The 23,696-nt window shown below is 47.9% G+C and overlaps 1 protein-coding gene across 9 annotated transcripts in view; it reads left to right on the forward strand.

Moving 5' to 3' along the window:
- Positions 1 to 23,696, forward strand: part of ephb3b (eph receptor B3b) — a 52,510-nt gene that overhangs the window by 13,704 nt on the left and 15,110 nt on the right. For all 9 annotated transcript variants that reach the window (XM_076151255.1, XM_076151262.1, XM_076151259.1 and 6 more), the window contains exons 2-5: positions 12,810 to 12,874; positions 16,198 to 16,870; positions 20,487 to 20,642; positions 21,658 to 21,993. In XM_076151255.1, the coding sequence (XP_076007370.1) occupies positions 12,810 to 12,874; positions 16,198 to 16,870; positions 20,487 to 20,642; positions 21,658 to 21,993 (1,230 nt within the window). The remainder of the gene's footprint in view (positions 1 to 12,809; positions 12,875 to 16,197; positions 16,871 to 20,486; positions 20,643 to 21,657; positions 21,994 to 23,696) is intronic.

Consider the following 23,696-nt stretch of genomic DNA (forward strand, 5'->3'; position numbering starts at 1 on the left):
AAGGTTAATGTATAGACGGACTATTGACAGCGTCTATAGTCTGACCTTATCAACCCGGTGACCCCTGTAAGTGCAAACCCTCCAAAAACACTGCTCCATTTCATCTCCATCACATCTTCCCTTTGGTCATTCCTATCATAACAAAAGTGATTTATATTGTCATGCAAGACAATAGAACTCATATTTAGTTACCCACACACACACTCACACACACACACAGTAAAGATGGAACTACACTGAAATGCATGTGAATGTGCAAATGTGCAGCGTGTGTCAGCACATAAATCAATGGCTGCCTGGCGGCCTTGTGGCTCCAGCTACCGTGTGTGTGTGTGTGGGTGGTGGTGGGTCGGTGACACCTCCACTCCCTCCCCAAACTGCCAGCTTTAGTTACACATCAATGAAGGGTGAATAATACATTAGCCAGGGTTGCCCATACGCTGTGTATTCCTTCTCCTCATCCCCAGAGGAAGAAAGCGGTTTGGAGACAAACGCACACGACCAAACACAGAGTATCTGTAGTATATGCTGATATATTTACAGTAATCCGGAGCTCCACATCGCTCACTTCCTGTTCCCCGACATCCCCGCGGAGCCTCCTTCATCCTGACGCACAGCCAGCGTCTTTGTATTAGATTTATATAACCGCGCGTTAGATGAAAAAGGGAGCTGAGGCATAAAGCTTGCGTCCAGTCACATGGTACAGGTTTGAGTGAGTGTGTGTGTGTGTGTGTGTGTGTGTGTGTGTGTGTGTGTGTGTGTGTGTGTGTGTGTGTGTGTGTGTGTGTTGGTGGGGGCCATGTGGCACGGATCAGCGGGTGCAACCGGTGCTGTAATCATGGCACGATTATATAGACATCCATCTTACTTGAACAGCGACAGGATATGTTACTGTTAGTGTGTGTGTGTGTGTGTGTGTGTGTGTGTGTGTGTAACAGAGAGAGTTAAGACGGCCTGTGTGTTGTTGTGTATCTATACCGGTTCTGTATAGGCGGATGTGTGTGGGTGTGAAGCCTCTGTGCTTAGGGATTTGTGTCCTTGCAAGATTCTGTGTGCGCACCCGTGTGTGCGTGTGTGTGTGTGTGTGTGTCACTAACTGCTGTATGATTTATTCCCTCTCTCTCTCTCGTTGCTGTCTGGGGTCCTCAGTGTATCATGCCAAGGCGCAGAGGTCTTTATGTAATTGAAGTGGGCCTCTTATAGCCTCCTGCCATATGGACCTCTGCTGCCTCCCGTGTCCGTCCGTCCGTCCGTCAATCCCTCTTAATTGCCCCGAGCCGGCGACTGTGCCGCTCCTCCTATCTGTCTATCGAGTGGCTTCTTCCATAGGTTAAATACATTAATATGTAATAAGCCTTGGGACCGCGCCAATCCCTGACCAGGAGATTGACCAGATAATGCTGAGCAGGTACGAGCTCCGGAACTCTGGAATCTCACTCTCTTGATGTTTTTTTGCATAATTGTATTACACGGATTTAGCCAGAGGATTCAAGGCTAAAACCATAACTCCCCATAAATGAGGCGACGCCAGGGTCCGAGTGTGTGAGCTCCAACTGAGCTCCAACTGAGCTCCAACTGAGCGCCGTACACACCGAGACATCACAGGCACAAATCGTGACCTGCGATGAACTTGCGTGTGTGTTGTTTGCAATGTCAAACCGGTTATTGCTGCTGCGTCACAAAGCAATCTCCCTTTACCAGGTCGCTGGAATCAGACCAAGTGGCTTGGGGGTTTGAAGTGTAACGTGTAGCGCGGCTCCTGCCTGCCAGTCGTCACGGCAATGAGGTAGTTCGGTATGATAATAATACTAATGTCTCTCAATAGAATGCGGCAAACATTCATCGAAGCGACGAGGCAACTGATAACTTATTCGTTCTCCCTCTCGCGTTGTCACTTACGCTCACTGCTTTCTCTCAGGCTAAAGAAACCCAAGCGTCGGTCGGTCTCTGGCACAGGCTCCACAGATAAAGATGAATGGTTAAAATGTAAATGTAATGTACATGTAAGGTCAGGCTGATGTTAGCGGCGACACGGGCGCGTTGGAAGCCTCTTTATGGACGCTCGGCCTTTTCTCCCGCCTGCTTCATTACCGCTGCTTTTAGCCGGCGAAGCGACAGAGTCCATTTGCGCGGCGGAGGAGGTCGAACGAGTCAAGTTATTACAGCAAGCCGAGTGTGAGATTAATTAACTTGGCGGCGATTAAGAATTCAGGTCCGGCGAAGAGAGAGAGAGAGAGAGAGAGAGAAAGAAGGAAAGAAAGAGGGAGAGAAAGAGAGAGAGAGAGGGAGGGAGGGGCACGTTCCACTCCGAAACAGATCAATGTGATTAATCTCACCCGGCCATTTGTTTACGTGCGGCATCAAGAGGCAAAATAACCATAAATAATAACGACGGCTCCCCCTGAAACCTCGTACTCTCAGTTAATGATGCCCAACAACAAATGAACACATTTATCTGCCACGCCCGCGCCTGAAATTAATTAAAAAGTGCGTCAGTCCCCGACGTAAATAAAAACATTTATAAACTCTCAGCCGTAATCAATCGGCAGCTGCTTGTCAGCGGTGACCATTAACAGTATTTTTTTCTGGCTTATCATAACAAAAAGAAGAAGAAGCTGTTTGTGCAGATAAAGAGGCCAAGGTGCTGCTGGATGGAAGTAAGAAACATGGGAACATGAAAGGATACAGATCCTCAGGCTGGGGTTAGTTGTTTTGCCAGCAAACACACACACACACACACACACACACACCTTGGGAGGAAGAGGGAGGAGGATGGCAGGGAGACATGGGAGTGCTGGCCTTGGACTGTACATGTGAATGAGAGAGAGCGAGAGATAGAGAAGAAGTGGAGAAAATGGAGACGGAGAGCGAGGAAGAGTGAACGGAGCGTCTGCGTGCTTGCATTCCTTACGTTTAACTACTCTAACCTCTCTTTTGTTCTGCACGTCTTTGACCTGAGCGGTAATTGACCAGGTGGGCAGGTAAAAGCTTAACAAGCTGTGTGTGTGTATGTATGTGTGCGTGTGTGTGTGTGTCTGCGTGCCTCCCTAACGAGCTGATGTGAAAAGCAGCAGTCCGCCGCCGGGTGTGTTTCACGCGTCACCTCCTCATCCACCTCTTTGAAAACAGGAGGACGGCAGAGTGAGGGTGGCGTGTGTGTGTGTGTGTGTGTGTGTGTGTGTGCGCGTGTGTGTGTGCGAGGGGGGGGGGGGGTGTAAAGTGTAATTACTCAACTAGTTAAATTCCCCATCTGCCTTTTTTCCTTCTTCTTCTTCTTCCATTCTCCTCCCCTTTCTTCTTCCTCACAGGTAAATGAGGGCATACCTGGGAAATTAAGGTGACTGGCAGTGATAATTGCCTCCATAATTACACTGCAACATCTTCATAAATCATTTGTGGTCGGCGAGAGATGACGGTTAACATCTCCGACCCGGGCTTCAGTAATAACGCAATCTTCTTCTTCTTCTGCTCTTTTAGTCCCGTGCTTCTATTTCTGAATCTGTTTATGCTTGTTTATCTCCATCGTGAGCGAGTCTCCAAGGAGAAAGCAGAAAAGAAGGGAAGGAAGAAACCCCAACGGCTTTCGCTCTTATAAAGTAATTGGAAGCTCGTCGGTATTTGTTGCGGGGGGGGGGGGGGGAGACGCGGCCAGCGGTTTGGTTTCACCGACGCACAGACAGCTGCTCCGGGTGTGACGCAAAGTGGCCATCTTTGATTTAGAAGATCCAACAACATGCTTGATTATATTGCAGTGGAAGTGATGTGTGGATGAAAGACAGTATAGAGAGAGAGAGAGAGAAGGAGAGAAAGAAGGAGAGAGAGAGAGAGGGAGCGCGAGAGAGAGTGAGAGAGAGAGAGAGAGAGAGAGAGAGAGAGAGAGAGAGAGAGAGAGAGAGAGAGTCATTATCTATTGGAACAGAGCAGTAAAGCTGCAGGGTGTTAAGCTCTCTTCTTCTTGTGCTCTGCAGCCATTCAGAGCTCTGTGGCTTTATCCACTGGTCAGTTCCAGCTCTTTCCAGGTCACACAGACCAGAGCACCAACAGGATTTGTATGTGTGTGTGTGTGTGTGTGTGTGTGTGAGTGTGTGTATGCGTCTCTGTAGCGTGTCTTATTTTGTGCTTGCTTGCAGTATGATTGCGTTAACACCGTCTCGCGCTCTGTGATTAGGTGTTACTGTGCGTGATGTAAATGTGTGTGTGTGTGTCGGTTTGCGCTCCCGTGTCGATTGAGGTGTGTGTGCTGAGTCAGCTGTTGCTCGGTGTGAAACCCTGCTATTAAAGCAATGAGGTAACTGTGCACGAACACAGCACAGGCACAACAGCACAATAGCCCACCTCCTATTGAAAAGGCCAGACAGCCAGTGTGTGTGTGTGTGTGTGTGTGTAAGATAATAACTGACTATGTGCAGGTTAATGTGCTTGGCTGTGCTTGTGTGTGTGTGTGTGAGTTTCTAGAGCCTGTGAGACAGATAATCAGCTTCCAGCCATACAAACAAATACTCATTCACTCACACAGGTGCAGACACACACATACACACACCCACACGTTTCTCAGCACAAATGAAATATCGGCATTGAAATTCACACGTTGCTCCCCAAGGACACGTTGCTGCTATCGCTGGTTCATATATTTGGTCAGCAAAGCTCTGCTGCAATACTCACACACACAGGCTGCTGCCAGAGCTGAGCTGCTGTGAATGGACAGATTGGCTGGCAAGAGGAGAGGAGGGGAGAGGAGGAGAGGGGAGTATGGGATAGGATAGGAGAGGAGAGGAGAGGAGAGGAGAGGAGAGGAGTGAGGTAACATGATGGGTCCCTCGACTGCACAAAGTCAATGACAAAAAACATTTCCCATCAGGCTTCATGTTGAACACACACACACACACACACACACACACACAGACACACAGACACACAGACACACAGACACACACACACTTCACACATACAGTTTCTGAGGACTACTGCGTGTCAGCAGGGCAGGAACACGGTGGCAATGAAAGAAGAGAGCATGTACCTGCTCTGCTTCCTCTCCTTCCTCCTTTGTTACCTCGCTCTTCTCCTCCTCTCCCTCCCTCACTCACTCACTCACTCCCTCTTTGTCTCCATTCTGAATATCTCTCCGTTTGCGTCGCATCTCCCCTCCTCCAGGTTTTTCCAAGACACACTCTCTCTCTTTATCTTTATCTCTCTCTCTCCCCTCTCTCTCTCTCTCTCTCTGTCTGTCTGCTTTAGCTTAAACCCTTTGGAGGTTGTAGACATGAGGAGCGCTGGTATAAATCAGCGAGCACTGGAATTTTTTTTTAATCACAAACAGCCACACCCAAAGCTGGGAACCTAAACTATCTCTCTCTCTCTCTGTCTCTATCTCTCTCGCCCTCTCTCTCCCCCTCTCTCTCCCCCTCTCTCTCTCCCTGCTCATGCAGACAAATCAAACCTATTCAAATGTGGTTGTCTTTGGCTCTATCGGGCTGTGCAGCACATTTCATTGCATCTATTCTGGACATTCCTTCATTTTCCAACAACAACAATATCAGGACATAATTCAGCCTTTAAACAGAACAAATACAGTTTCATCTTCCCTCTCAAGGACACTGATGGACTCCCACGCAACCTGAGGGGATGAAACTTGAACATGACTTCTTCCAGCTCCCATAATCGTCTCTCATAATGGCGAGAAGACTTACTTATAGGAACGTGACGCGGCCCCGGTGAAGGTGAAGCGAGGGCGCGATGGCTGGCAGAGACAGCGTGTGTGTGTGTGTTAGTTTGGAGGCTTAATGTGATTGGGGATGCTCACCTGTCACAGTGTTAGGCTGCATCACTAATACCCCCAAAATCCCTTAGAGAGGCAGAGGCGCCAGGTGAATATCTGCACACAGACAGACACAGAGACAGAGAGAGAGAGAGAGAGAATTCTGGGATGCTGTTTTCCTGGAATTGCTGACTAACTGCTGACTGCGACTCGGTTACTCTTTCATCACGTGAGCTATTTTTGGGGTTTTTTTATGCCACCGAACCTGAACCTCACTGTACACAAGGCAGGGAAGGTCTGCATCTATTTTTACATCCACGTCTTAACGTACCTCACATACTGTATATCGTACACCTTGTTTCCAGCAATTAGACCGCACCGAAACCTGCTAAGTAGCTGTAATTGCGCATGTTTGAGTTGAGTGTTGTTACTACTGCGGAATATGAGATGAGATGCTGATGAGAGGCTTTCAACCCCACACACACACACACTCTCACACACACTCACACACACGGGCCAATGCTGCAAGTGTTTCCTTAATTACAGACAGGGAGCAGAGATTTCTTTTGAATATAAACAGACACGTAGGAAACATTAGTCATGGCATAGTTGATTTTATAAGTTGTGCTACCGGCGTTTTATTCCGGTACGTGTCAGACGAGTCTTTTTATAGGCCCTGGGTAGTCCTTCTTAAGTGTGTGTATGTGTGTGTGTGTATTTGTTTGCCTCTCAGCTGTGTGGCAGACTAGTAAATCAATCAGGGGCCTGCTGAGGTTGCAGTTACACTACATTGTGTTTTAAATATGAATCATATTCCAGGTATTGCTGCCCCCCTCCCCCCTCCTCTCCACAGGAAGCAAGAGGTGAAACGAAATTAAATCACGAAACACACACACACACACACATATATATACACACAAATAGACAGCCAAATTGGTCGGTCTCGCTTCCTTTCGCACGCTGACAAATGCAAACATAAACACGCACAAATAGCCACAAAATCCAACACGCTGATCCATATTTCCATATGCAGATGGCGTACCTGCTTCTCACTGACGCGTTTGCAATCTCAGTCGGCTGAGTCATTCACCAGGAAATTAGATGACTGTATCTGGGCGGCTCTCGCACACACACACACACGCTCATACACACTGCAGCGTTATCTTTACAGAGCATTTATTTTGAAAGGTGCTGCATAATTTCCAATCAAAGAAACTCCAGATTCGGTTTAGAGGAGGGTGAATAATGTCTAACAAGATGGGTACAAGTGTTCACACTCAGTGAGAGCAGAATGCTCAGGTCGGCACCTCGCCGTGGGGGCGGGGGGAGTGAACTTGTGACCAAAAGGTTCGACGCCACCGCGAATGAAAAAAACGGCGAGTCAGCTGTAAATTACACAGTGAGTCTCCAACAACGTGCTGCGCTGTTATTACAGCCGCCAGTTAACAAGAGGAACAACAAGCAGAGGAGAATGCTGATTATGTAGAGGTGCACCAAGAGGGCGGTGACACACACACACACACACACACACACACACACTATTGAAGATTCACATTGAACCTTTCCAGTATTGGATTTTTTTTGTTAAGGGTGATCTAAAGTGCTTGAGTCAGAAATAATTGACCAATATGCGTGTGTGTGTGTGTGTGTGTGTTTTATTCAATCGAAAATGGAAATTGATCATCCAGTTACCCCATGGGAGAGAACAAAGAGACGTAAGTGCCTGTTCATGGGTCCAGGCTGAGGGGCGGCGAGTTAACAAGAGATTGTTAAGTGAGGAACAGAAGGCAAACACACACACACACACTTTTTCACAATTTCGATGAATACACACATTGATGACGCAAGAATATGACCACTCATAATTACAGCACGGCCACTGGTGCACACACATGCTGACGTACAAGTTCTCACACACACACACACACGCACACACGCACACACACACAGGCACACCTGGTTTTGCAGACAGCTACCCTGAGGGCTACCTGTTCGTCAGATCCTCTCTGCTTTGTAATTAGGGGAGTCGGTGAGAGAAGGGAATGGAAGGCTACAGATCGACAGAGAGAGAGAGTGAGGGGTGTGTGTGTGTGTGTGTGTGTGTGTGTGGATGGGGAGGGGGGCGATGAAGACAAAGGGCCTTTTCCACTGGCGGTACAGGAACTAGACCAGACTTCACGAGCCCTTGAAAGCAGCACTTACCACACACTCTCATGGAACACATGTAAGCTCTCAGCTGGCTTTACTGTGCCCGCTGTAAAAAGAAATAAGCACACACACACATACACACAAAAACAGGTTCATTTGTGTTTATTCTCTCTCAAAGCTCCGACTTCGACACTTTAAGAACCACTTACGAAACGAAGCAATCCGCCGAGCAGACGGACGCAACACAAACAGCATTCAGCCCCGAGGTGTGTGTGGCTGTGTGTGTGAGACATAATTTAAGGGTGCAGGCTCGCTGTTCATTAGGCGACCCCCATAGGGACAGATGATGTGAGTTAGATGGAACGAAGGCAGGGAGGGGGGGGGGGGGGGGGGTGGAAGGTGAAAGAGAGGGAGGAAGAGCTCATTTGCCAGTGTAACCCTGTTAGCACACACAGGAGAACCCTCGTGTGTGACAACCATTGTGGGATGACTGACAGTGAGTGGTAGTGGGGTGATTTGTGTGTTTGTGTGTGTGTGTGTGGGAAGGAGGTGTGTGCTCTGATGGGGATGGAAGAGGAGGAGGAGGAGGGGGGGTTGGGATGGGAGGCCAGTCTGTTCAGGAATTCCACAGAGGAATCACCTCCTTGGCCTGTCCATGTCGGAGCAACCAATTACTGTGACTGTGTGTGTGTGTGTGTGTGTGTGTAGGGAAGGGGAGGTCTCTCTATAAAATGGAGGGGGACTTCTAATCATCGCTCTCTGGCCCGGAGCACAAAGGCCAAAAAAGGCTGTTTGCTCGATTTGAATTTGAATGGCACATCTCCTTCTTCTTCTCCTTCTTCTTCTTCCTCTCTCTCCAGCGTTGCGTCAGACTGACAAAAGCCGAGGCAACAAAGGTGGCGCACATAGTCAATCTAGGCTAATCGGGCTAATAAGTCGAGCGTGTGTGTGTGTGTGTGTGTGTGTGTTGGGAGGGGGTCGATGTTGACACATTGGGCCTAAACAGAGGCTGGAGTGTTTGGAAGCAGGCGGCTCAGGGTGTGTTAATGGAGGGACGCCCTCGTGCGCTCGGCCCGTCTGAACGCCACAAAGGCCAGAAGAGAGGAGAAGATCATTAGCTGCTGGATTTCAGGGGGAGAGGGAGTCGAGTTCAAATGGCGTCTGGGTGCGTTTGCGTGCAAGGAAGCCATTTTGTTTAGAAGAGATAATCAAACCGACGCCTCACCCGGGTCAGAGACCACAAGTCGCTTTCTCCGTCCTTCACGCCCGCAGGTAAGGACGGTCGGGGGGGTTCAACATAGTTTACCTGTCAGGTGTAGTCTGGACGACGTCATGGCAACAAAGGCAAAGCTCAAAGCAGAGATCCAAGTTAAACCCTCCACCTGTCTGCCCCCTGTGACCCCTCAGCCTGTGAAACCACTCCACATTCCTCTCTCTCTCTCTCTCCCTCTCTCTCTCTCTCTCCCCCCCTTTCTTCTCCTCCCTCAGACCATCTCTCTCTCTCTCTCTTTTCTTCTTTTTCTTTTAAAAGAAGTCTGGTTGTTTGAACAAAGAAATATTTTAAGAGGCTTGTAACTCTTGGGCACTCTGTGTGTGTGTGTGTGTGTGTGTGTGTGTGTGTGTGTGTGTGTGTGTGTGTGTGTGTGTAGTATGAGGCCATAGGGACGAATGCTTCAGTGGCCTCCCCTGTTATTAGGTCTGCCCTGTCATTACGGGATTAGACTTTAGGGGTTGGCTTTGCCTGTGTGTGTGTGTGTGTGTGTGTGTGTGTGTGTGTGTGTGTATGTGTTTGTGTGTGCATGCTACACACCCCAGGCATGTTTGTATTTCTGCAATTTTTCTCACAAAGGGAAAATGAAGTGCAGACAAAACAAAAACACTTGATTTCACCGTCCCATTGGCCCAGGTTGGTCTGACCTGTGTAATAAATAACACTGAGGTCAGAGCCTCCCGGACAGATAGAGACGGACAGACGGAGAGAAGGGCGGAGACAGAAAGAAAGAAAGAATGGAGGTAGGAAGACGAAACAGAGGGAGATGAGCCCCATAGTTTGACAGGGAGGATGAGGGAGACATTGAAAACGAAGGAGAAAGAGCGAAGAAGATGGTACGACTCTGCATCCTGATCCAGCTCTGCCTCCCAGCAGATGCGCAGGACTGTGTGTTTGTGTGTGTGTGTGTGTGTGTGTGTGTGTGTGTGTGTGTGTGTGTGTGTGTGTGTGTGTGTGAGTGAGTGAGTGCTTGTTACATCAGTAAATTTGCATGCTCATTTTCCTGCCCTGCTCAGTTTCGTTGTTGCTATTTTCCCTGCCAACTTTTCCTTCTTTTACACTTTTCCCGTGTGGAGCGAATCGCCGTTCGTGCCCTGCACAGGTCTCTGAACACACACACACACTCTCACACACACACACATACACACACTCAACCCGTCCATCTGGTTTTGTTTCTGTCTTTGTGTTTTTTTCCGTCTAAACCGGACCCATTAGGCGAGCTGCCAGGATGCTTTCGGGCACTCAGAAGTTATTTACTTTGAAAACACCTTGCTCTCCCTCCTCTTGTCTTCCCGCGTCCCCGTGCCTGGCGTCAGTCGGCCTGTTCTGACCCACAGGAGCCTCGTCGCTTTGTGTCGCGGAATACGTGAACGTTTCGTTTTTATTCTTTGGCTTTGTTTTTGTTTCTGTGTTTCGTTTTCCTTTTTGGCGGCGGCGGCGCAGGTGCCTGATTCTGCTGTATGGTCATGAATACTGCAGTTGCACCTTTGCCTGGTGTTGTAGCCACACACACAGAAACAAAACCCTGCAGAGATAAATGAATACTACAGCCTCCTACACTCACCCACACACACATACATACACACACACACATGCTGGCAGGGAGGGAGCGGCCGGGTCAGGTCGGGGTCATCCAGTGCTTTTGCTCTGGCCCATTGACTCAGAATTGGTGCTTCACTTTGGGCACAATGCAGGGCTTTGCACCAAACACACACATGCGCACAAACACACACACTTACCCCACCCACACACACACACACACAGAGTCAAACACAGAGAGACACACACACACAAACACACAAAGCAGCCTGGTTAGCTAAAACAACACAGATGCATCTCGAAAGGTGAGGAAGGGTAAGTGCTGCACATGCACTCCCGAACCATCCACCACCCAAAGCACTGAGTCAGGCCACGCAGGTGTGTGTGTGTTTGTGTGTTTTGCATATCCCTGTTTTTCCTCTCACACACACACACACTGCCCCCTTGTCTCTCTTTGATTCTCTCCCTCTGTCATTGTGTCTCACCGCGTTGTCATTTCAACAAGGTCAGCCCTAATGACAGGCCAACCGTACAAACACACACACACAACCCGGTGCCCCACACACTAGCCATAACAATAAACAGCGTGCACAGCCATATCATTTCCACCACACTGTCTTAGCTACCTGCGTCTTATGGTAACAGGTCCCAGATCACACAGTGTCAGTGTGTGTGTGTGTGTGTGTGTGTGTGAGTCCCGCAGCTAATATGCCACTGACACACTTTTGGTAATGACGTGCGGCTCCAGTGACAAATGTGGTTCATTGCATTTGGCTGGGAACAAGAAGGAGAAGAGGGAGAAGAAGGAGAGGAAGAGCTCCAGGCAAAGGCAGAGTTTACGAGTATTTCCATAGCGTTTGTAGGGGGGGGATGAAGGTCAGGAGCCAGATTTAACCCGGTGCCCCTTGCAGGTGCAGCAGTAACGTCCTCGTAACGTAGGAGACGCAAACTCAGCACAAAGACAAGTCAGGCAGTCAGTCAAAGCGAGCAGGGACGGAATTCAGCGGGAATTCCCAGCTGTGGACACATTCCGTCTCGACAGAGCAGTAATGCATAATTCACAAGGGGTCTTTTGAGTTTTGATGGTACGCGGCCATGTGTGTGAATATGTGTGTGTGTGTGTGTGTGTGTCAGTGGCGGTGTTTTCCAGAAGGCTGCAGGTATTTAGTAACGGCGAAACTTTGCGAGTTCAAGAGTCTTTTTAAGGAGAAGGTCGTGCGGGAGAAGAGGGAATATTCTACTCTTCCTCTCCGTGATAAGGGACGCTTCATCGTCTTTTACTATCTTGTAGAACCCCCCCCCCCCCACACACACACACACACACACAGACACTCACACACTTTCACAAAGTCTTTATCAGCGGGAACGAGAAGAGCGAATGAATGCAGAAGAGAAAAGAGGGATTTGCAGGAAGTGCCCACGCTCACCATTTTGTCGGAGCTTCGCGTGTGTGTGTGATTTTAGTGTGTATGTGTAGGAGGCAAATATAATGTAAACCTCAAAGGTTGTGTGTGTCCCGCTATTGACAGAAAGGCCAAAACGCCGAAGCTAATTAAGTGCATTGACCTCTGTTTTGGTCAAGAGCTCTTCTTTTGTCAGGCCTGACTTTATGGCCGCCGCTTTCCATTCACGCCGTCTGCTGGGTTGTATATCTCCCGCAGTTTTATAACCTGTGTGTGTGTGTGTGTGTATGTGTGTGTGGGAAGCGGAACGGCCCCTCAGTGAGACTGGCTGTTGTTTCCATTCCCTGAAAAAAAGCAAATGTCTAATTGAGACTAATTAGCTGGCCAAGAAGGCGCAATGAAATGTCAGACAATGACAGATCAGCCTCACTCTTCCTCCCTCCTCTTCCTCTCACACACACACACGCTGCTTCTAATTTACTCCAATATCACTCACTCTCTCTATCTCCCGCTCTTTCTCTCTCTCCAGGAGAGTAGACTTTGTTCACGAGCGGCCACTTTCCTTTTCCATTGATCATTCCGGAGGCTTTATGACATCATCATCATAAAACTATTCAAAGTTGTATCGATCCTAATCTGTCACTCTGTTCCCTGTTGTCTGACCTGCCTGCTATCTGCTTGCTTGTGTTTACAGAGACGCTGATGGACACAAAGTGGGCCACGACGGAATTAGCTTGGACCGCACACCCAGAGACAGGGGTGAGTTTACATGCATGAGTGTGTGTGAAGTGAGCCAGTCACCAACAGCAAACACTCACAGACGTATTGTCAGTTGTTTTTCATAATTGAAATGCCACGAAATGCATATTCATGTTCGTTTGGCTCCAGATCTGGTCTTGTACGCGAGGCCGTGCGTTCTGTGTCCCGAGCACGTTTGGCGGGATGTGAACAGTAAAAAAAAAATGAAAAAAAAGCCTCCACAACATCGCAATTAAACTCCAATGACCCCCGCCCAGTCACAGATGGTCCCTTCCGTCCTCCACGCCTCACCGCACCCAAAACATGTGAATAATGCCACTTTTCCTCCCATCCGGACCTCGTGAAATATCTCCGGGCGCTGACCTGTCGCACACTGAAGCGCCCAAATCTCACCGCACACAAAGTAGCGGTGACGGGTCCATCTTGCTTTCCCATGTGTTCCCCACAAAGGGCAGAGGAGGGAGGAAACGGAGACTTGACCCCTCTTCAACTAAACTTCAAAGACCACCAGCGCTCCTCCCCTCGCCTTTGTGCCCCCCTCCCCTCCCCTCTGACTGGGCTCTGTTGTTGTTACGGAGAGGCGGAGGCCCATTTTATTTTATATTTTGTTTTATGTACGCCAAACCACTTACAGCAATGCCACACCAGCTGTTTCCAAAGTCGCCCCACCTCCTCTTTCTCTACAAGCTTTACTTCCGAGCAACTAGGCACTAATGAAGGCAGACACACTATACACCTCAAGGATGACCCCCCTCCCATCCCCCCACACCTCCTCTCATCCATCTATCTTCCTTTGCCTCCTCCTCTGAGCCCCCCCCCCCCCCTCTCTTGTTAAGTTACAATGTGGTTGCGATGCTCTCACCGGTCCCACACAGAGCGGGCAGAGGGACGAGACGACGCCTTGCTCCAACAGATGCTCCTTTTCAACAGATATAGATACAGTGAACAGACTTCCCCTTATGCCGACCGAAAGGCTTGGACACGATTTCTCCCCTCTTCCTCTTTCTTTATTCTAAGTCTCTCGGCAGAAAGTGCTACAGATGGTGCTTGTCCCTGAGTTATCACTCCCTGTGCGTCAGTCTCCTCTCCTCATGTCTTTCTGTACACATTTGCGCGTAGGTTTGTCTTTTCTCATCGGACACAAGAGAAGATAGTAGAGAGCCAAGAGAACTCCAGACAAACACATGTCAGCGTACACAGACCCCTACAGGGACGCTACCCGGTCAGGTCTGAGTCACAGCGTCTCTCATAGGGGTGAGACGACAGACATGTAGTCTGTCTGGACAGTGATGCATGTCAGGGTGTGCTTCGGTGTATTTGTCATCTACCTCGGCGTTCGTGCATTTCTGTCTGAATTTCCCTGTTTTCACTTTCAGCGTTGGTGGGTGTTTGCATTTGTTTGTTTGCCCCTTATTCCGTCTCATTTATCATCCAAAACAGAGGGGGGAATTCCACTCTTCATCTGGGCTGTCCTCAGGCCTGGAATGAAGCCTCCAGGGTTTTCCCTACCCTTCCTCGAATAACAAGATACCTAGTTAGTGAGCTTGTCGGGATAATAACTATTGTTAGCGCATTACCGTGTTCTTTATGGTCTCACGGCGTGCTAAAACCTGTCGCAAACAAGGTATAATGTCAAAATTACAGTCAGAGAGCTTGTTCTTGATTAAATAAAAGCCACAGTACGTGTTTGTACTGCAGATAAGAATTTTATAATGTATTTATATAAGAGCTATTTGTCTAAGATGTCATGAAGGTGAGGCAGGTGAGAACTAGTTTGGAGCTGAGATGACTCCTTTCTCTCTCTTTGTCCTGTGCGCTCTGAAGTTCATTTTTATCCGAAAAGTAAAGCCCGGGACACAAAAGGGAAAACGGAGTGGACTTCAAATCGTGCATAACGATTCATCTTGGGTGGAAATTGATGCAGAGAAACTTGACCCCTTTTTCACATGACCTACTTAATTCATTCAGGCTTTGGTAAGCAGAAGGGCTTAGAGTGTTTGGCCACCGGTGTGTGTCTCAAGAGGAGCGACTCTCCCTCTTTCTCTCGCCGTCTACACACACTCACACACACCCAGGCACACAGACGGACTTGCGCAAGAACAGAGGAGACATAAATTCAAACTCACACACACACACAAACACTCGGCCTCTATCGCTCTTTTGCAGTGGGTGATTTATTACACTGAACTAAATACCCATTGACACTTCATGCTTTTAGCCGTCCCATTGACCCGGCTGGTGATTATCGATTCCCTTTGGTCACTCCCTCCTTCCCTCTCCCTCTCATCGGACCATCGCTTTAATGCCACAGCCAAGCTACGTCCATTCTCTCCCTCTCCCTCCCTCGCTCCCTCATGGCCTCCAGGGTCTTGGATGAATAGCCCTGTCTCCGGAATATCCATACCACCGCCTTAATTAAGATGCCCAGAGCTCACATGGAAACAACCGGCTCCGGAGAACAAATTGGTGTCTTTTGCAATAGTTTGGAGATTGTAAAATGTTCTAAGGCAAACTTCTGTCCCAAGAGTGGAAAGAATCGTGTCCTTACATTTAAGAGTTCAGTATTTTAGAAGTTTGAGATTTTTTTGTTTTGGCCGAAGTAAAGTAGGCTGAGTTACAGATCGGGGAAGCTTGTTTAAGAGAAACACAAACGGCACACACTACCGGAATCCAAATTTGAAGGGAAATGATTTAATTGTAATGCCCTCATTAAAAATTTAAAGTGTACGCGATTAGACGAGTGTCCTACTCCGAAGGTTTTGGCATCTCGTTTGCTTGTGCTCATTTAATGAAGCAAGTAATCAAAGTTTAGAAAATGTAATCCCATTTTATCCTCGATAATTCACCCCCTGGGCACTGTAGCAGCACTGAAGGATGTAAAAGACTGTAAAAACAGAATGCATGAAGGTTAACCAGCGCCTTTTCCCCGTCTTTATTAGGGGACGATGCGATCATTGCTCTGTAATTGAAGTGTAATTGGTTGTGAAGCAATGTGGCTGCTACTTCCAAACAGATATGGAGCTCGGTGGTGGGGTCTGACAGTTTGCTGTAATTGTGATGAATTCACAGTCCTTGTCCTTTGGTCTTCGCCACAGTAACCAGAGATGAAAAATCATTGCAATGCCAGTGAAAGGGACTGTGACTCAAAAGACCCAAAAAGCGAGAAATTGCATTTCAATTTGCTTCTGTCTCACTCGGCCTTAACCTCCCTCCTGTTCCGCTCATTCTTTCTTCATCATGAATAGAGACTGACTAGGATGTATAGAAACATTTGAATGTGATCTGTGAAATTTAAAGCCTCTATCTTCTCCGTCTGTTTGCAGTGGGAGGAGGTGAGTGGTTATGATGACGCCATGAACCCCATCCGGACATATCAAGTGTGCAATGTACGTGAGCTCAACCAGAATAACTGGCTGCGCAGCGACTTCATCCCACGAAAGGACGTCCTGCGAGTATACGTGGAGATGAAATTCACCGTTCGCGATTGCAACAGCATTCCCAACATCCCAGGTTCCTGCAAAGAAACCTTCAACCTCTTCTACTACGAGTCCGACTCAGACTCAGCCACAGCCACAAGCCCTTTCTGGATGGAGAACCCTTACGTGAAGGTGGACACTATCGCTCCAGACGAGAGCTTCTCTATGCTCGAGTCTGGCCGGGTCAACACCAAAGTCCGAAGTTTCGGGCCGCTCTCCAAAGCCGGGTTCTACTTGGCCTTCCAGGACCTTGGCGCTTGCATGTCGCTCATCTCTGTGAGGGTGTTTTATAAGAAGTGCTCCACCACCATCGCCAACTTTGCCGTCTTCCCCGAGACAGCAACGGGAGCCGAGGCGACGTCGTTGGTCATCGCACCCGGAACCTGTGTGCCTAACGCCCTCGAGGTGTCCGTGCCGCTGAAGCTTTATTGCAACGGCGATGGAGAATGGATGGTTCCCGTAGGTGCCTGCACTTGCTCGGCTGGTTTTGAAGCGTCGATGAAGGATACACAATGTCAAGGTGAGAGTTTTGACTGCAGACATCTAGAGGTTTATGTCGGATTGCATCGCCGAGTTTGGGAGATTAGAACCGTCTGACCTTCTCTGAAAGCAACGGCACTTGGGTCAAGACAGAATTTCTTTATGGAGATCCATGTTTTAAGAAATTGTTATTGTTTACAAAATACATTTACATTTAGGCTGTGTGTGAGACGCTCCTACACAGACTGAATCACAATGAGAGAATAGGAAGGAGTCACCGTCTTGCTCAAGGACACACGGTTGCTCTGGACACCCACACTTGTTTTTATTTTTTACCTGTAATGTTTTGATTACAGATTCCAATCTTTACCATGGGATGGCCGAGCTGCCTCATTACTTTCAGCCATTTAGTTACCTCATATAGTCACTCGGCAAGACTGTCTAAGGCCGTTTACTCCTTTGACCTCAATTTGGCCCAGCAGCTGGTTGATAAATAAATAGAAATGCACAGGAGGCTGCCTGTTTATGAGTGCCGGGAGTCCTGGGGACGGCTACAGGTCTGATGGAGAACATGACAGGTTCAAAAGAGGTTGACAGCAGGGTGAATTTAAACAGTCTCCGCTGAAATGGAGTGCAGGTGACAGCAGGAAGAGGAGGCGCAATAAATGGAAAGAGTGTGTGTGGTGGTGGGAGGGGGGGGGGGGGGGGGTTTGGTTTGAGAGAGAGAGAGTTGGTCTCAGTGGGACTGATAGGGACTTGTCTGAGCATGTACAGTTTGTGTGCATTTGTTATGTCGTGGGAATAACTACATTTCAGACACATTATGTGTGTGTGTGAGAGAGACCCATTTGTTTGTTTCTGACACTTCAAGGTGAAAGCCCTGGCGACTGGGCCCGGAATAAATGTTCTCTAATCAGCCTTCATTGGGAAGCACAATAGAATTCATTGGAATACATCCCCCATCCCATCCCCTCTCTGCTTTGTTCTATATTTTATTTTGACTTCATCGTCATTCCTCATCATCCTTTCGCCTCGTCTTCTAGTCCAACACACAGTTCTTCTCCACCCCTCTTTCTATCAGCCTCCACCCCCGCTGCCCCCTCTTGCTCTTCCCCTAATCTGAAGGCCGTTGCTCTCATTAATGCGCCACCCGAGTTACAGTAAGGACGTCCGCATGAATATTAATCGATTTCTTCTTTTTGCTCCACATTTTTCACCCACTCCCCAATATTCTTTGCCTCTTCTTTCCTGTGCCACACTTTCCAATTTCAGCACACATCCTAATCAGCTCCTTAAGCTCTATGTTCTGCATGAGAGGATAAGACACAGGGGAGCAGAGAAGAGAGAGAGAGAGAGAGAGAGAGAGAGAGAGAGAGAGAGAGAGAAAAGAGCCTGCTGGATTAGCATTTTCTATGCCTCAACCTCCGCCACCTCACCCTCCCTTTTTTTCCTCCACCCCCCTTAGTCTTCCATATGCATTCTTCTTTGGCTCCTCTAAGGGGAAAGGGGATGAAAGGAAGAGGAAAGACGATGACCCCTTCCTCAGTGGAAGTGATTGATCAGCACTTTTAACCTTTCCAAGAAAAGCGCTTCCTCTAATGGGAACGTTCCATCAACATTTTTCATTAGCCAACGTTCAAAAACCACCATTTTTATCCACTGCAGTTGCTTCTAGTTCACTTTCGAGCGGTTGAACTGGGATGAACTTGCATGAGTAGCTACCAGTGAAAGTCACTGTTCTCATACCTGGTGGGACCTGGGGAAATTCCTTATCTGTTCATCAAGCCGCACTTCCTGTTAACCAGTGCCGTGTATGTCTGACGAATGGTGGAAGAACAAACACACTCAGTGCTAATGTAAACGTCACAGTTGAGTGGTAGGTTTGTGTTAATATTGACCTTTCAGAAAAAAAAGGTAGGGGTCGGGGGAGAAAAACAACGTGACAGTAGCAGGGAACCAGGGAACCACTCCACTGTTGAGTCGACCTCTAACCTTTGTTGTTTTCCGAGCAGGGACTGGAAAAACAAACTCCCGGTGGAGATAGATGTCACTCTGAGGGATAAACGTCACGTGTCCTTGACATTGACGAGCGAACGCGCGGCTAGGTCGCCTAATCAACTGGCCCCCCCCTGTAAACCGCGCCTCTCTTACCTGCTTGCGTCTTTTTTATTAAGCACCACGGCAAACTCCTTCATCTTTTAACGGGACACTTCATCAATGATATGGACCCTGCCAAAGCGTTCTGGATCACAGTGCCGCTTGGATCCCCGACGCTTCGCTGCAAGCCTGCTGCTTATCACCTGAGTTATAAACTTGCAAACAGCTGCTATAAACAGAGATAGGCCACTGACAATGGCGAGCAGTGTTGTTGCCAACGGGAGATAATTCAGAAAGCACAGCGGCAGATTTGATGTGACTTTAACAGAAAACAACCGCCTCCCTTCATTCACGAACGACTGTTATGACCTTCTTTTACAGTTTGCCATGAAAGAGGCGTTATCACAGGATTTACTCATTTGCATGTCAGCGTTGCCAATCTGTGTCACACACGCACACACACACACACACTGAGCTTTGAAGCCTTCCTTTGTTGATTTCATGTGTCCATATGGAACACAGTACATAACACAACATTCTTCCTGTCTGCCGTGTTCTAGCGACCCAATGTGGTATTAACTGTATATGAGTAGGGGGCTGCGAAAAATGTCCAGACATCAGGTCTTAGTTCAGCAAAATGATGTATAAGGTGTAGGGAAGGAGAAATGTGATGTCCACGTATGAGGACAGAGGGTCTAGGGAGTTTATGAATGATCTTCAATTATTGTGGTGTGTGTTTTCATGAAGTCCTCCTCCAAAACATTTAACAATTTGTCTTGGGCATTTATTTCAATGTGGCTAAGCTGTTTTGGTGGTCTGTTTTAGAAAAGCCTCTTAACATTGAGTGCATTGGGCTTTGCTGGCAAGTGCCTACTGCAAGTACTTTGAGTCTTAGATGCTGTGTGTGTGTGTGTGTGTGTGTGTGTGTGTGTGTGTGTGTGTGTGTGTGCGCGCGGTGTGTGTGCACACAGACAACTTTGTACACTTACACATATGCACATTGCCATGCCATGTGGTATGTGTGCTTTTCTGAATCTCTGTGTGTATGTTTATATGTATTTTATAAAAGGCAGAATTCAGATGAAAGCACCATGCCAGTGTTCTGGCTCTGGGGGTTGTGTTTATAATTTGGTTTGACAGTCGCTTCGTGTGAGCATGAGGTTTATGCAAACAGCTCCATGCTGCTCAGAAACCCCCCTTCTTTCCCTCGCTATAAATGAAGGGAAAGGGAGATGGGGGGAAAACAAATGCACAAACGCATTCACACACACACACACACACACATTGAACAAACTAAATGAGACCTGTCAGTCATTTTTACCAGTGAGCTGAAACAATGTTGCAAATAGAATCTTCAAGTCAGAACATGACACACAATTATTAAACTTTGGAATATAGTTGAGAAATTAAAGCATGTTTTGGAGAATAAAAATTGGTAAAATCTTGACAAAGTGAAGTGAGCAGAACTTGTTAGACTATTTTAGAAGTAATGTTTTCTTGTTTCTACTATAACCACTGCCTGAATATTCACACTTTCTTCACTCCAATCTCTTTTCCAGCTTGCAACCCCGGCAGCTTCAAGTCGAAGCAGGGTGACGGATTCTGTTTGCCCTGCCCTGCCAACAGCCGTGCCAGCTCGGGAGCAGCCAGCGTTTGCTCCTGTCGAAATGGTTACTACCGCTCTGACACCGACTCTCCCGACTCGCCCTGCACGAGTAAGTGAAGTCAACTCTCGTCTCTCGCAGTATCTATGAGCATTTTTCAAACTGAGAACTCAGGATTTGTCTGTGCAATCATGCTAAGCTGTCCTAGCGAGGCCATCTGATATCAGACAAAGGCTTCTCTTATCATTTACTTGTCAGAATGTAAATGCTGTGAAAAGGTGACAGCACTGTTACTTCCTTTCCCTTATAAAAAAACACCCATTTCCTGGTTCCTTAATGAAAATCTGAAACAGTTTTTGCATCTCATCTCCATCCAGCGATCAAATGCATTGGCAGTCATAAACTCAAAGTCAAACTCTTCTCGGTGAGGTAAAGATTAACTTCCACGCCGCCATGTCTGAACTGTGCCCTCTGGAGTATTTATCAGCCTCCAGGAGTCTATTCCCACCACACTGCAGAGAAGGCAAACAATTCTGCTTGCTTTCCCAGAGTTATCCAAACTTATCACCCCCAGCCCCCTTCCCCCTCCATGAAATTTATCACTTCCCACTGCCACCCTCTCTCCCAGAAACAGAAAGTGGAGGGTGTTTCATTTACAGCAAAACAGTACGCAGGTGTGTCAACTAATCCATTCACTGTTTAAAAGAGAGGAAGGTCTTCTTGTGTTGTTGCTGGGTAGGTGGGGATGTTGATTCCTCCACAGTGCACAGTGGGAGATAAAGCTCCAGTAATTGGATAAGAACTGCCAAGACTCTGTCGGTAGTTTGCCCTGCCACAGCACTTTACTGACGCAGACTCACTTCTAGTGCACCGCTGATATGTTTAATTAATGCATGAGATTCAGCCACAGCACGAGGAAATTGCTTGTTCATGATACCGGGTCGTGGGTGTTGATAGCAGGTACAGCTAATGTATGCGTGTGCAGTGTGTAGAATGGTATATGAACTGTTTTATAGGCAGTATTATGTATCACTGTTGGTTCTCAGTATTCATTTACGCTCACCCAAAGCAATTTATTTACACATTACTCTGAATTCTGAAAACCCTCTCCACCCTCTTTTCACAGCTGTCCCCTCGGCACCACGCAGCGTCATCTCCATCGTCAACGAAACCTCGCTAGTGCTAGAATGGAGCGACCCACGTGACTCCGGGGGACGCGAGGACATCTTCTACAACGTCATATGCAAGAAGTGCCTACCTGAGCGAGGAATGTGCTCGCGGTGTGATGACAACGTAGACATCTCGCCACGCCACCTGGGCCTGACCCAGCGCCGTGTGGCAGTCCGCAACCTGCAGGCGCACACGCAGTACAGCTTCGAGATCCAGGCGGTCAACGGTGTTTCCAACAAGAGTCCATACACTCCTCAGTTCTCCGCTGTGAACATCACCACCAATCAGGCTGGTAGGTGCAATCGTCAAGGCCTGAGGGCACCTGTGGATAGAAGGATACCTGTCAGAGGTTGATATTGAATTTCTAGGCACTGCCGAGTTTTCAAAGTCTGGAGAAAGATATAAGGGAATGTCAAGGAATAGGTTGGGCTTTGCTGGTGAAATGGTGATCAATTGCCATGTGTGTGCTGTATGTAGGAGTACGTTACATGTCTTTCCTTTGAACAGAGATTGAGAGGAAAGACGTTCTTCTGAATGAGCTTAGAGAGAGACCTTTTTTTTCACACGCCCACACGACGCTCTGTACTAACACTGCTACAAATAGCAATAGCGAGGCAGCGTCTATTCGGAGTGTTGAACCTGCAGTATTCTCGCTGCCCACTGCTTTCAACCCACCACTCCTCCAGCCCACTGCAACAACCGTATCTAGGCCAGAGTACAAGTCAGTGCTGAGATAAAAGTGTTCTGTGCAGAGAAAATGGAAGTCTATGTGCACAGAAGTAATATGAAAGTGTGTGATTTGTTTTTAATAACTTAAAGATCCTGGTAATTATAGTCGGATGAGTTTTTCCCAGCGTATACCTCTTCATATATTTCTGTGCTATTGAGCTTACTCTGCACTTTGGATCGTGTGAGTTGAGTTTCTCCCAGAGCTTTTTAAGTTGTGTCTTGGGTGTGTTTAGTTAAATTTGCTCTTTCGGCAGGCTTAGACAACAACACGGATTATCCCTTACTCCACCTCCACCCCCACCCCATCACTTCTTTTCCACGGTCCTGTACTTCTCTACTCCTCACGTCTCCCTTGTGTTCCTGCTCTCTAAAGATACCTAAAGAATTCATTTTGCTTGCGGGTCCTGGGCCCCAAGGCCCAACAGATCCCCATGTGAGGACCTCATTGTTTTTGAGGGGTCAGGCACTGGGGTGACAGGGTGTAGTGTCCGCCCATGGGTGCCAATGGTCATTTGGGTGTGGAGAGAAGGAGGAGCAGGAGAGGGGAAAGGAGGGTACAAGAGAGCATCAACTGTGATCAGATTATCCCCTGTTGTAGTCCCAAGACCATCCCTGTATGTGCATTCACCTTTTAAAACCCAAAATAAATACTAAGGCGGCGATAAGCCTCGAGGGCCACCTCCATGGTTACTTCACGGTCTTCTCCCAAGAAGGGCCCCTAATCCCCTAGCCCGAGTAACCAGGAGATCTGGCTAGGAAGCATTGTCTTCTGGGGTAGAAAAAGAGACAAGGAGGGCCTGGGTGGATGAAGCTTGCAGGGGAGGAATAGAGGCCGGGCAGGAAAGGTTTGGGAAGCAAAGAGAGGGAAACAGAAGGATGTCTGGTCGCAAATACAAGCAGCAGAGGGAGAAAGGAAATACAAGGGGGATCAAAGAAGCAGAACTGCGGATTAAAAAGCTTTTAACAGAAAAGGGTGCGATCGAGGGGGAAGGGAGCAAGGGAGAGAAAGTGGCCGAGAGAGAAAGGAGGTGGAGGTCTGCAGTGGTGAAAAAAGATAGATTAAAATTTGAAGAGTTGGGAGGAAAATTTGTAATTTCGGAAATTGTAAAAAGTGAGGATGTGAATTTGGAAAAGGTATTTTTGGAGAGAGAAGGTACTACTTAGTGAGACAGTTGATGTTATGAAACTGGAACAATAGAACAAAGTGAGTGAGAAGAGGGAGTGAGTCAGAGGTGCAGAACAAGCCTGAACTTACCGAAGAGGAAA

This window comes from Genypterus blacodes, unplaced genomic scaffold (genome assembly GCF_046128005.1).
Source record: "Genypterus blacodes isolate CSIRO-AG114 ecotype Tasmania unplaced genomic scaffold, CSIRO-AGI_Gbla_v1 ptg000054l_1, whole genome shotgun sequence".
NCBI classification, from domain to species: Eukaryota; Metazoa; Chordata; class Actinopteri; order Ophidiiformes; family Ophidiidae; genus Genypterus; species Genypterus blacodes.